Consider the following 14,660-nt stretch of genomic DNA (forward strand, 5'->3'; position numbering starts at 1 on the left):
ATTCACAGCAGACTCCCTCCACACTAGCTTCAGGAGTTGGGATTACTACACATCTAGGTAATGGGAGAGAAAGGAAGATGAAAGCTTACTAAGGACTCATAGGTGATGTGGATGACACAGCATTGTAAATGATCCTGCACTTGTGTAAATATTTGTTCATTTGCACTATTAAAATGTCCAGAGTGTTTGTCACCTGTCGCTCCAGTGAGGTCACACTCATGTTCTGATATCCTCGATATGAAAGAAGCCACATAGCCAAGCATTGCTTATCGTTAATTTTGACATCACAAATAATATCTTACATCATGAATCATTAAAACATCATGTTATTGGCTGAAGCTAAGACATTGCACTTCAATATGGACAGCACTGACACTAAAAACAATGTGCAGGACTTCTCTTAGTGCTGATTCCGCATATGGAGTCATAGAGATGTACAGCAAAGAAACATATCCTTGGTCCAACCTGTCCATGCCAACCAGATATCATAAATTAATCTAGTCCCATTTGGCAGCACTAGGCCCACATCCCTCTAAACCATTTCTATTCACATACCCATCCAGATGCCTTTTGTAATTGTAATTGTAATTATACCAACCTCCACCACTTTCTCTGGCAGATCATTCCATACATGCACTACCCTCTACGTAATAAAGTTGCCCCTTAGGTCTCTTATACCTTTCCCCTTTCACCCTAAATCTATGCCCTCTAGTTCTGGACTCCCCACCCCAGGGAAAAGACCTTGTCTATTTATCCTATCCATGGCCGTCATGATTTTATAAACCTCTATAAGGTCACCTTTAGCCTCTGATGCTCCAGGTTTAGGTCAATTGGCTGGACAATTGGTTTACAGAACAATGTGATGCCAACAGCGTGGGTTCAATTCCAATCACTGGTTTGAGGTTACTGTGAAGGATTGTCCTTCTCAACATCTTCCCTTGCCTAAGGTCTGGTGGCCCTCAAGTTAAATCAACACAATCTCTTCTCTCTCTAATGAGAGAACAGCCTCTGTGGTCTGATAAGACTATGGTGACACAACTTATTCAACAACATAAAGGTCAAGGACTGCCAAACTATCAGGTCCACTCGTTCTTTCCACTAAACAAAGGTTGCTTGCCAAATAAGGGACAGAAAATTAAACAATTAAAGGAAGTCCAAACCCAGCTGATTCATTCTGGACTAAAGGCAAAATACTGTGGATACTGGAGGTCTGAATTAAAAACTGAAAGTGCTGGAGAAACACAGTGGTCTGACATAATCTATGGAAAGAGAAACAGAATGAATAGGATTTCTCCCCTTTGGAACCTTTGACTTTCTCCAATAGTTTTTGTTTTTATTTTGTTTTCATCCTGGAGAGAGAGCTTCCATTCAGGCTATCTCTAGTTTCTCATGTACAGTGATGCATTGCTCTGTCATGCTGTCTTGCGTGTACATCCTGGTCAATGTTCTGATCCTGATCACTATCTTCATCCTTAGAAGATTGCTGTTGATCCCCCCTTCCCTCTGCATCTAGGATACCATTCCCCCCCCCCCCCCCCACTTTATAATCTTCAGCTGTGAATGGCACAGCCTGCCACAGTGATGTAGGGGCATCCTCTCTGGGCAATACTGCAAGGCTCATCAGAGAAATCCAGGCATGAAAACTTGGCTGACCCTTGACCCCCATGAGGTCTGTTTCCCCTTTGACTTTTAGACTTGACCTTTTGAAGCCCATGAATTGGTAGAAGCACGTGCACTCTGCTTGCTGTGTAAGCTGCTGACACATTGCACAGCTGTAACATCTTGACTGTTTAGTGCTCTGAACTGTGACAAGTTGCCTGCCTCACCCTCTACAATAAAAAGCAATACAAATTGTGGGCGGCACGGTGGCACAGTGGTTAGCACTGCTGCCTCACAGCGCCAGAGACCCGGGTTCAATTCCCGCCTCAGGCGACTGACTGTGTGGAGTTTGCACGTTCTCCCCGTGTCTGCGTGGGTTTCCTCCGGGTGCTCCGGTTTCCTCCCACAGTCCAAAGATGTGCAGGTCAGGTGAATTGGCCATGCTAAATTGCCCGTAGTGTTAGGTAAGGGGTAGATGTAGATGTAGGGGTATGGGTGGGTTACGCTTCGGCGGGGCGGTGTGGACTTGTTGGGCCGAAGGGCCTGTTTCCACACTGTAAGTAATCTAATCTAATCTAAATCAGAGAGACTGCAGCTTCCAGTTGAGCACAGTGTGAGTGGGTGCTGAAAGATGTAGCTCAGAACCAGGGGGTGCATCCTTTGTAGATGCGTAGAGGATGCAAATGTGTCCTCGTGGGCAAAGTGACCTGGCAGAAGTGCGTAAGTCATAGGCCCAAACTGAAGTGCTGCAGAGCTGAAATGATGTGAGAGTTGGTCCAAGAGCAGGCATAATGAAGTGGTGAGGCTGGTGGCTTGCCGATGCCAAACTGTGTGGATGAATGGTGAAAAAGGATGGCATCAATGGAGTATCCAAATATCGTAATGAAGTCAGACATGGTGAAGTCTTGGGGCAGCCGCCAGGTAACGCTTTGAATTTAAGGCAGGAATTGGCACTGTCTAGTTTCCCAGGGAAATCAGGGAGAATTGAAAGTGGCACATGAATGAGATGAGGCTAGTATTGAGACGCAAATGCATGGAAATAATGTAGTTGCCACTCATGATACTAAACTTGTAACATGAAGCACAAGGGGAAAATTGGGAATTACTTCATTTGTAAAGATTCTAATTTTTTTCATTCTTCCACTATTTTCCAAACATTCTCTCTATTCCCCCACTCAGCTTACGGGAGTCAAAAATTCCATCCAGTGTGTCTGGAGCATTATGTTGAGGGTTAGGTTATTGCATTTAATCAGGCCTGTCCCTTTAAGAGTCAATGCTGAGGTGTTTTTTGCGATGTAAATTCTGAGATGGTAAACAGTACATGCTGAGAGTAACAAGAGGCTCATCGAGGGAAGTGTCTGTGTATATCATCTGCCCATAAATTCCCAGCACCTGAACTTGGGGAGAGGCCAAAATCTCAAGGTCAGAAAGACGGTAGGAAATTTTCTTTTAAACAAAAACACTTTTAAGACTATTATGTTCACCATTTTAAGTATCACAAGTCTATGATGGACTTAAGACTTAATTTCATTTTTACATATATGTTAAAGTAAACATTTAATTGGTGCACATGTTCTCTTTATTCAGGATTTTATTAAAAAATGACAGCACAAAATAAATGAAAACATAAGAAGAATTGAAGCAACTGATATAACTTAGTCAAAATTGTGCAGTCTGATCGGTAAATACGAGCACATCTTCAAAGCAGTATATTAGTTATTGTACTTATTTAACAGTCACCCCATAATATGTTCAACTTAGATTAAAGCCAAACCAGAATCAAAGAATCTACAAAAGAGCTTCATTAATGAAAACAGCTATGAAAATAGTGATGTGGAAACAATCTTTCTTGAAGTACCCCTGAGGAACAGGATAGGATACTGTATACTAGAGGAAGTAGTTATCCATGATCATTGTGGTTGTAAATAGAGAGGAAGTGTGTGCTGATATGATTACAGCATATTAAAAGTCTAAAGTAACATTTCCCTGCAGCTGACCTTGGTGAATCTGGCAATATTAAATTGGGATATTAGCAGAAAACATTTATCACACAGCATTTAGTGGGTCATGCAGCATCTATAGAGAGAAACAGATTTAATGTTTACTTTCAAGTTGTCAGATCAGCTTTCTTAGAATTATAGAATCCCTACAGTGTGGAAGCAGGCCATTCAGCCTATCGAGTCCACACTGACTCTCCGAAGACCATCCCACCCAGACCCACATCCCCACCCTATCCCTGTAACCCTGCATTTCCTATGGCTAACCCATTCGGCCTGCACATCCTGGGACACTATGGACAATTTGGTATAGCCAATCCACCTAACCCTGCAGATCTTTAGATTGTGGGAGGGAACTGGAACACCCAGAGGAAATGCACGCTGACATAAGAAGAATGCAAACTTCACAAAGACAGTCACCCGAGGCTAGAGTTGAATTTGGCACAATGAGACAGTAGTGGAACCACTGAGCCATCGTGCCAACCCTTTCAGGATCTAAGGTTTTAGTTGGGTCTCATGCAAAATACCAGCTGCTTCCAAATGCTTATAGTCTTGATGGCCTGGCATCTGTAAAGACTCTATCCTTTCTCCCAGTTTCTCTGTCTCCACTTATTCAACCATCCTCTCACCACACTCACCAACACACTAAGAGTTTTAAGAGCTTCCCTGAATATGTCAACTGATGTTACAACAAGGTGGTAGTTCCTCTGCACTGACCATTTTCACCAGTTTTTTCCTGGATTGTTGGATGAAGGCTTGTTGTTGATGTAACTGATGTTATGTTGACGGTTCTCAATTAAAAGATCTCGAGAGGGTAGAACCTGTTGGAAATGCTGGGAGAAACCTTCCAGCTTAACAAGAGCTTGCAGATGTTGAGTCCTGAAGGCTGTGAACTGCCTAAGTAGAAAATTAAACGAGAGCCTTCAGATCAGCCTTGGTCTTATTGAATGGCAGAGCAGGCTCAAGGCTCCAAATGCACAGAATTTATTAAAGTGGAAGCAGAAGGAAGCGAGGTTGTGGCTTTGACGAAGGACAGATCTTTCAGGACCAGAGAAGACAAGATCAGAGAGATTGTGAATGCATCACAGGTACTAAGGCTGGAAGAAAGGATAGAATCAAATGAAAATCAGGCAATTGATCATTTAGCTCATTGATGGTTTTAAAGGATTTTATATTTGTTTTTTTCTATGTAACAAAATGGAGTAACTGCACCAGAAATAGGAGCAGACTAAACAGGCCATCAAACCTGTTCGCTATTCAATACGATAATGGTTTCAACACCATTTTTTTTTATCTGTTCTCAATAACACTTCTTCCCCAAGACACGTAAAACCCTCCTATCTCAAAATTAAATATCTTCAGTGATGAAGCAACCACAGTCCTTGGTGGTGAGGGGAGGGGAGAGAATTTCATTGATCATAACCCTTTAAGTGAAGTATTTTCTTATCTCCTCCATCCTAAATGATTGACTTGTTATTCTGAAACTATGTCTGATTCCCCAGCCAGGGAGAATAACATAGAAGTGTGTGTTCTGTCAAACTCTTTTATAATCTTCAATGTTTCACTGAGATCTTATATTCTTCTAGACTCAAAGGAATATAGGGCAGAGTATAACCCGTCTCCTGCTTGGCAGGTTTGTGAGGTAGGAGTCCTGTAATATTCTCTGATGTTCTTCCCACACCTACCCCATCTGCAATGTCCTGTCAATAATGTTTACGTGGGACAGGTGAAGCCTGGCACAGCCGTCCCCCCATCACCCCCACCAGATTGCCCCGAATTGAGGCCCTTTATTTAGAGGTCACTTCCCTTAATTTTGAAGCTGCAGAAGGAGTTCAAGGACAGGGGGGAGGCCCAATAGATCATCATGCTTGGGCCTTGGGCTGATAAGGGAATGTCTCCCTCAAGGGCTCCCTTATCTCAGAGCTATACACCTGGGAAGCTTCCTGTCATCCTGGCCTCTGCACCAATCCTGGTCTCTCCATCCTGGCTCATTCCCAGCCAAGTCCCTGCCAAATTAGTTCACATATCCCTGTCCCATCACGGGATCCCTTGTACTTAGCTGATCCAGGATTTGGAATCTGGAGACTGTTCACATCCCAGACCTCTCCACGACTGGAATTTACATGTTGCCTTCCAATCAGGTTGTCTGGCAACTGCCTGAGGTGTCCAACTGAGCCCAATCATAAAGGGCTGTGATTGGTGGGGATTCATTCCTGTCACACGATCAATGTAAGCAATCTCTACACTGTAATGTTGTGCATTATACTCCCTGAAGTTGAGGAGAATGAGACATGATTACACTGATACATTCAAGATTATAAAGGGGTTGGACAGGATACATATTGCAATGTTATTTTCCGCGGCTGGAGAATCTAAGATGCAGGCACACAATTTCAGAATAACAAATCAGGCACTTAGGATGGAGATGAGAGGCTACTTCCCTCAAAGGGTAATAGATCATTGAAATTCTTTCCCCTTCGAGGATTGTGGATGGTCCATCTCTAAAGATATTTAATTTTGTAACAGTCAGGTGTTTTTGTGTCTTGTGGAAACAGTGTTATGGAGAGCAGACAGGAAAATGGCATTAAAACACTGATTGTATCGAATGGTGGAACAGGTTTGATAGGTCTTGGACATGTATTTAATAACAGGTAAATGTAAAATTGTATATAAATTGAATCCTCACTAGAATGACACGTAACTATGGAATGTATATACTATCAAATATGATTATACCTTTTGACTTTCTTAGATTCTTCAGGGCCTTGTGGATGTTCGACTGCCTCACAATGACTTTTATCGTGAATGTAAGACCATTTCATTTAATATACTTTTCTCTCTTTACCATAAATTAGTCCTTTTTAATCTGCAATTGTTAAAGATGAATGTAGAAGATGGGATCCTGGACAGTTTTGTTTAGGAGATATTATAATAAGATCATAAGGAATGAGCTAGGGCTCTGGTCCCAACCCTGATTGGAGTCATAGTGCACCATTGTCCATATGAACAGGCATTCACATCTTCATTATAACTTGCAACAGGTAGCACACTTAGCAACACCGCACTTCAACATTTAATTAGAAAGGATTCAAATTCTATCCCGTTACATACCAGAGTTACCCAGTTCAATAAAGTAAATAAAATAATTACCATATCATTCAAAATGATTTATGTCGATATGTAAACCAAAAGTGTAATCAGTTTTTACAAAAAAACTACATTGAATATACAGTACAGAAACAAACTCTCTTGGCCCAAGCTCTTCATACTAATGTCAATGCTTTGTGTGAAACTTCTCCCACAATTCTTCATCAAACCTGATGTGGGGGGGGCTGGTATTGGACTGGGGTAGACAAAGTTAAAAACCACACCATAACAGGTTTATTTGGAAGTACTAGTTCAGAGCGCTGCTCCTTCATCGGGTAACTAGTGAGGCAGGATCATAAGACACAGAATTTATAGCAAACGATCACAGTGTCATGCAATTAAAATGATATACTAAACAAACCTAGATTGCTGTTAAGTCTTTCATCTTTTAGAATGGGTTGCAGGTTTTGGTTCATTAATATGTAAATCCCAGAACTTCTTTCAAGTCACATTCTTGAGATAACTTAAGGTTTTATTTTTAAAAAGTGACATCTCAGCTCAGACAATGTATTAAAGGTACGAGGTTAGAGTCTGTCTGTATCCCAATCTTGAGTCTGACTGGTTCTATTTCCAAAATCGGAATTTATAAAATGTTATATGAATTGACTGCCTGCAGATTGTGTGCTTTTTGAACAAAAATGGAATATTTCTGCAAATACAATTTTGCAAATGCAAATTCACCCCATAGACGTGTGTGCGTGTGTGTGTGTGTGCATTTGAAGGAGAGTGAGTGAGTGTGACAAAATATAAGCCTGTGAGAGTGTGTGCATGTGGTTGTGAGTGTTGGAGGTGTATGTCTCTCTCTCTCTCTCTCACACACACTCTAACTCTCTCCTGGTGTTGTGTGATTTTTATCTTCATCACATCTGACAGCATCATGTAGCATCTTGTGTCTGTTCTAATTTCTGGTTTCATTAAACATACAATCATTCTATGAAGTAATTTCTGTGAAACTATTTATATGAAAAAGCTGAAAAACAACATAAAAATACTAATGTTCCATTAATTCCAGTGGAGAAAACCATCCTCTAAGTTTAAAAACGTAGGTATTCATTACACATTGGATATCTTGTGATGCTTGGAAAACAGAATTTGGTGATGCCAACCCTATAAATATTCCTTCATATCATTGCAAAGATTCATGTCCATATATTAACATCACAAAGAAATTAGCGTTGTGTGTCTACCCACAGCACATTTCCCATTTTCTCACTCAAAAGTCCAGCTCTAATTATTAACCGGGCCCTTTGATCCTACACTCCCAATTACTGGAAGTAGGTCTTTCTCTTCTATCTGTTCCCCATAATGTGTTCAAAACTTTGATCTAATCAACCCCTAACCTTTTAAATTCCAAGAAATGCAATCTTATTTTATGTAATCTCCCCCTTGTGATTTAATCCTGAGAGTCCAGCTGTCATGGTGATAAATTCACTCTCTGCAAGGTATTATAAGATATCGTGCTCAAAACTCCCAGTACTCCAGGTGTGCCTTTACAAGGGTTTTGATATTCAAAGCATGACTTCTATCTATTAGATGTAGAAACCAACATTACATGAACCTTCTTATTTATTTCTGTGTCTGCTCATGATGTTTTAATGATTTATGTGCATAGACTGTCATGGTATTTCGTGCTTCCACTATGGATTTCCTCATATTTGCATATACTTAAATCCATTTGTCACAGTTTTACCCTTTCACTAAATCTACTAATATCTCTCTTTGTAATGTGATGCTTCCATCTATTCTGCTTATGTCATCTATTTTTCTGTCATCAGTTTGGATATATGGGTTTTTATCCTGCCACGTCAGATGTTATATAAGGTATTAGTTGCGGTCACACTTAATTTCTTCCTTGACACCAATAAAGGTAAAGTCATCATAGCCTTACCAGACCATAGGAGTGCTGTCCCATCAGAGACAACTGGTACTGGTTTAAATGGAGGATCAGTGCACGTCAAATGAGAGGAGAGGTTGAGAAAGCGAGTGCTTCATGGTAACTTCAGCCAGTGCAGGAATTGCATCCATACCTTGGCATCACTAAACAGCCATCCAGGCAACATTCTGTTAATTAGCATATTAGTCTATAAGTCCAACTCTAATCTCTTTCCAGTCAGCAGATTTTGGAACCTGATCGATAATTTGCCTTCAATTCCATGAGTTTCAACTTCAGCTCACCATATCTCTTGGGGGACATTACCAGCTGCCTTCTGGAGGTTCATATGATTAATGTCCTTAGATAGTCTCCTGACCATTATTTTGGTCACTGCTTCAAAAAATGTTGTTGCCATATTTGTCAAACATGACCTTCCCTTGAAATATCCATACAGAATTGCTCTGATCAGATAACAAAATTTTGTTGTGTTCAGTCACCCTAAACTTAACTAAAATTTCTAATAATTTCCCAACAGTGGATGGGAGACTAATTGGTCTATAATTTCTAGGTAATCTGTAGGAATGGCTTCTGAATGAAGAATATAGTGAGGTCACCTGCAATGCTCTCACTTACTTCCTTTAAAGGTCTCCTTATCACCCCTTAGTGCCAGTAATTATAATCTTGTTTAAATGAACTTTGGTGAATTTTTACCTTGAGTACTACTTTTTCACAATCCTGTCTCTCAAGATTATTACTCATGGATGATAAGATGCTTAGTTCTTTTGACCTTCAATATTTCCTTTTGTCCCTTCTATTCATGCCTGTGGTTCATGTTCACTATGGTTTGCTGAGCACATTGGTAGTGTCTGCTGGTTATAAGTGCTAATCATCACAACTGTATTGACTGTTATTCCAACCTTTCTTTTCATTGGTGCATCTTTTTAATGATCTGAAGTGCTTGTAAAAATTGTCACAAAAAGATTTCTAGGTTAAGAAAATGGGTCAGTATCAAGAAAAAGTGGGTCATTTTGACGTTGGTGCTGGTACTATAACATCCTACTGATTTTCAAATAATTCTCTTTAGGTTGTTGGTGGATTTTGTTTTCACAAACTTATATTGTGAAGATAAGGCATAAAGCCAACAACATCTGGTTTCAATAGTAAAAATAGTAAGCTCTCACTAAAATTAGCGCAAGATTTTGATTGGAATTAAGTCTGAAAATGTCAAATTAACCTTTTAAGTGCTGACTTTTCTCACTTTAAACAAAATAATGATACGTTGAAATGTTTTTTTTGATTCAATCTAAAATGCCACAATTATTTTCTGTGCTATTTTTTACATTTTTGTGTTAAACTTCATGTTACATTAATGTACATCACTCAATGTGTGTTATTGTGTTCTGCAATTAAACTAAATGGGATAGCACAATACAGACTTATTCTGTCCTTGCCTCCATTTGCTATTTGTTAGTAATCATGAGGAAGCAAAACAGCGACTTATTTTTCTCTTGTCCAACCTGGGTTTATTAAAACCAGCCGTAGTGTCTACATTCTATCCCAGCTAAGATTATTAGAACAGCAAACACTGGGAGTCAAACTTAACAAACACCTTGCAGTTTATACACTTACTCCATCTGGTGGTCATTGTATGGAGAACGCACTCACCTTGTTGCTGACGAAGGTATGTATTTACTTTTTCAAAGCAAGGCTCGATTAAAGATGTGTCATTTAATTTATACTCCCATGAATGCCTTTTGTGATGAATAGGGCTGTAGATTTGACATGGTAAAAGTTTAGAAAAATGCTGAATTAGTAATTGGAGAAAGGTCAAATATCATGGAAATCCCAGTACAAAAATTCACGAATAGCTACAGTTTCTGGTAAATAAACCGTCTTTACTGTGCTGTATTTGTTTCTTTCACTCTTTTGCTGCAAGTCTATTCCTTGGTCTTACTTTATTCAATCTTTTATATCTTATTTGTTAGATGTAACTTTCAACTATCAGGAGCATAAAAATGAACAATATTGGTCCAGCCACTCAGAACAAACCCCAGCTTGTTCTACTTTTCATTGAAGGCTACATCCTTAACCTCCCAAGTCCATGACTGCCAAACAAGGACAGCAGTTGCACAGGAACATTATCACTTTCAAGTACTGTTTCCAAACATACACCATCTTCATTTTGACATATATTTCTTGTTCTTTCATTATTACTGCCTTACAAACCTTATTAAGAAGAAGGGAGAAGATAAACTATAAGGGCAAACTAGCAAGTTATATCAAAACGAACAGGAAGAACCTCTTTGAAATATATAACAAGATAGAGAGAGACCGAAGTGAACATAGGCCACCAGAGAAACAGGCTGAGGCAATAACAATGAAAAACCAGAAAACGACAGAGGAATTGATTGAATACTTCAAGACAGAGGATGCTAATACCATTCCACAAATGTGAAATATTCAAGAAGTTAAAGATTAGAGGCAGTGCAGAAATAAGCACAATAATATTCAGTAGAGGAAAAAATTACTAGGAAAACTAAGGGGACTAAATTCCAACAAGTCTCTGCCAGACTTTTAAAGGAAGTAGCAACAAACATAGTGGATGTACCAGTAGTAATCTTTCAAGAATCTTTAGATTCTGGAAAAGTCCAAGGGGATTTGAAAACTGCCCATGTAATACCTTTTATTCAAAGAGAGGGAGACAAAAAATAGTTACATTTAGGCCTGTTAGTTTAGCATGTGTCATTGGGGAAAAAAAGGCAACAGTCAATGTGCCTTCTTTATTCCCTTCTGAACCTGGATTCCAGCTTCTTGTGATTCATGACAAGGATCCCCATTTCTTCTGTGTAGCATTTTTCTGCATTGTCCCACATTATATTCCATTCTTAAACTCAAATCCCTGGTTCTGAACTTTCCCACCATTGGAAACATCATTCTTGCATCTACCCTGTCTAATCGAATACGTATTATAAAGGTTTCATTGAGAACTTTCCTCATTCTTCTGAACCCCAGCAAATATAATACTAATTGAATCAACCCCTGCTCATATGTCAGTCCTGCCATGCCAGGGATCAGTCTGGTATTGAAGCATATTATATGGCTGTAAAAATGTTTCCTTTACATAACATTAAACCAGCCTATTCTAACTTTCTGCGGCAAGTTTAGTTTGCAACTGTTATGCAAATACAGCAATTTCATGCCATTGAAAGCATTTCAATAAGCCAGACTGTGACATAGTGTTTTTGCAAACTAACAGTACATCAGTGCATCTCAAAAAGCAAACTTTGTATTTCTTCTTTTAACCATCGATCTGCCTCTCACCTGAAGTTGCTATATTATTTGCATAACTAACCGCGCCCTGTTAATCTCACTGCTATTCAGTCAAACTGTGGACTTCTGTTTTTTGTGTCAATCATTTATATTTGTAACCGACCTCCTCATCGAAAGAAGTGAAATATACTTTAAAAGTTGACTCTTGTCAAAACCCTTTGTCATACTAAGCTTAAACATCTCATCATAGTTAAGACTTTAATTTTGTGGGTTTTATTTTTCAATTCTATCTCCTATGATAATTGACAGTGTTTCTGGAAATAGTTGGAGAAAACTCAAGACACACTTTGCAGGAAAACATGAAATTCATCAGAGCTCCAACCCAGGTCATTTGGGGAAAGCAGGACCAGGTAAATAAATAATTATGATGTTCAGATTACTTCAGCGTTATATTACTGGCTGAAACTCAATGTTCAGATATTTGTATTCATAACTTTAATCTAAATGCAAAAGTTATTGGCACTCTTTTTTTTTAAAGAAGGAAATCACTTGAACAGTCATTTTCACAACCATGGGATGTTTGAAAGTGAAGCATGGCTGCCAGTTGGTGCATGGCTAGGTTTCAGGAACTGCAATGAGATAGAAAACCAGTCAACCTGTTTAGTAAAATTGACTGGGAAACAAATGTTTGCCAGAATAGTGGGAGGGTTCTTCTTTTATTCAAATAATGCCAGTCAACTTTTACATCCATCTTAAACAGCAGACTTGTTCAGTACTGCAATTAAATATTTTAGACTATATACTTGTGTCTGGTAATTGGGCTAAAATTAGCTTTATGACTCTAGAGGTGACGTTGTTACCACGGAACCAAAGCTGACATCATTTCATAATACCATCCTCAGACAATATTATGATGATGAACATAATTATGAACTCAACCATGACATAAGTAATAGATAAATTATTACTTCCCTCCAATTTTTCTCTCCTGCTCTCCTGAATAAAAGGATTCCTGCAGGATGGAATTCTATAAATAGCAACATTTCTCTGATTTGCAGCTGAGTGCTCGTAGTATTATTATGATCCAAGACAATGTAGGTGAAGGACACATCTCTGACAGGATCAATTAAGAGTCATTGGTCCATCATTAGTTTGAAAGTAAAATCAGTTACATATTTAGGATTTCAATTTTTATGTAAATGTTTAAGAATCAGATCTGTTGCAATTCATTATTAAATGAATCTAAATTGGAATTTAGTGTGAGTTTTTGACCAAAAAGCAGTACAGGAAGGAAAAATTGTAATTTAGTTTGAAAGTCTGTATCCTTCTGAAGAATGTTTGCAAAGAACTGAATTAGTTTTAAAAGGCTCAACTGTATTTTTCTTGGATAATAAAAAATACTGGTCATGTGACATTTAACCTGAAAGCAGTACAAACTAGCAGGTTAAGGAAGCAGATAGAACATAGAACATTACAGCGCATTCCAGGCCCTTCAGCCCTTGTTCTGTGCGTCGACCTATGAAACCAATCTGAAGGCCATCTAACCCGCACTATTCCATTCTCGTCCACATGCCTATCCAATGACTATTTAAATGCCTGTAAAGTTGGCAACCCTCAATTTGAAGCTATTACTCCTTGTGCTAGCCATCATTATCCTAGGAAAAGGATGTGACCACCATCCAACCTATCCAACCCTCTGATTATCTTATATGTCTCAATTAAGTCACCTTTCAACCTTCTCTCGAACGAAAACGGCCTCAAATCCCTCAACTCTTCCTCGTAAGACCTTCCCTCCATACCTAGCAATATCCTAATAATTCTCCTCTGCACCCTTTCCAAAGCTTCCACATCCTTCCTATAATGTGGTGACCAGAACTGCACACAATACTCCAAGTGCGTTTGCACCAGAGTTTTGTACAGCTACAGCATGAGCTCGTGGTTCCGAAACTCAATCTCTCTACTAATAAAAGCTAACATACTGTATGCCTTCTTAACAGCCCTATCAACCAAGGTGACAACTTTCAAGGATCTTTGTACCTGGATGCTGAGATCTCTCTGCTTATCTACATTACCCAGAATATCATTTTCCCAATTACTCTGCATTCCTGTTACTCCTTCCAAAGTGAATCATCTCTCACTTTTCTGCATTAAACTCCATTTGCCAACTCTCAGCCCAGCTATGCAGCTTATCCATGTCCCTCTGTCTCCTGCAACATCCTTCTACACTGTCCAAAATTGTACTGACCTTAGTGTTGTCCGCAAATTTACTAACCCATCCTTCTACGCTCTCATCCAGGTCATTTATAAAAATGAGTGATAGCAGTGGACCCAAAACAGATCCTTGCAATACACCACTAGTAACAACTCCAGGATGAACATTTCCCATCAACTATCACCCTCAATCTTCTTTCATCTAGCCAATTTCTGATCCAAACCACTAAATCGCCCTTAATCCCATGCCTCCGTATTTTGTGCAATAGCCTACCATGGGGAACCTTATCAAAGGCCTTACTGAAATCCATATACACCACATCAATGGCTTTATCCTCATCCACCTTTTTGGTCACCTTCTCAAAGAACTCAATAAGGTTTGTGAGGCACGACCTACCCTTCACAAAACCGTGTTGACTATCCCTAATCAACTTATTCCTATCGAGATGATTATAAATCCTATCTCTTATAACCTTTTCCAACACTTCACCCATAACCGAAGTAAGGGTTACTGGTCTATAATTACCAGGGTTGCCGCTACTCCCCTTCTTGAACAAGGGAAC

The 14,660-nt window shown here is 39.3% G+C and overlaps 1 protein-coding gene across 2 annotated transcripts in view; it reads left to right on the forward strand.

Moving 5' to 3' along the window:
- abhd6a (abhydrolase domain containing 6, acylglycerol lipase a) overlaps window positions 1-14,660 on the forward strand; it is an 82,020-nt gene that overhangs the window by 59,172 nt on the left and 8,188 nt on the right. For both annotated transcript variants that reach the window (XM_072582397.1, XM_072582398.1), the window contains exons 7-8: window positions 6,349-6,403; window positions 12,196-12,296. In XM_072582397.1, coding sequence (XP_072438498.1) covers window positions 6,349-6,403; window positions 12,196-12,296 — 156 coding nt within the window. The remainder of the gene's footprint in view (window positions 1-6,348; window positions 6,404-12,195; window positions 12,297-14,660) is intronic.

This window comes from Chiloscyllium punctatum, chromosome 12 (assembly GCF_047496795.1).
Source record: "Chiloscyllium punctatum isolate Juve2018m chromosome 12, sChiPun1.3, whole genome shotgun sequence".
In the NCBI taxonomy this organism is placed as follows: Eukaryota; Metazoa; Chordata; class Chondrichthyes; order Orectolobiformes; family Hemiscylliidae; genus Chiloscyllium; species Chiloscyllium punctatum.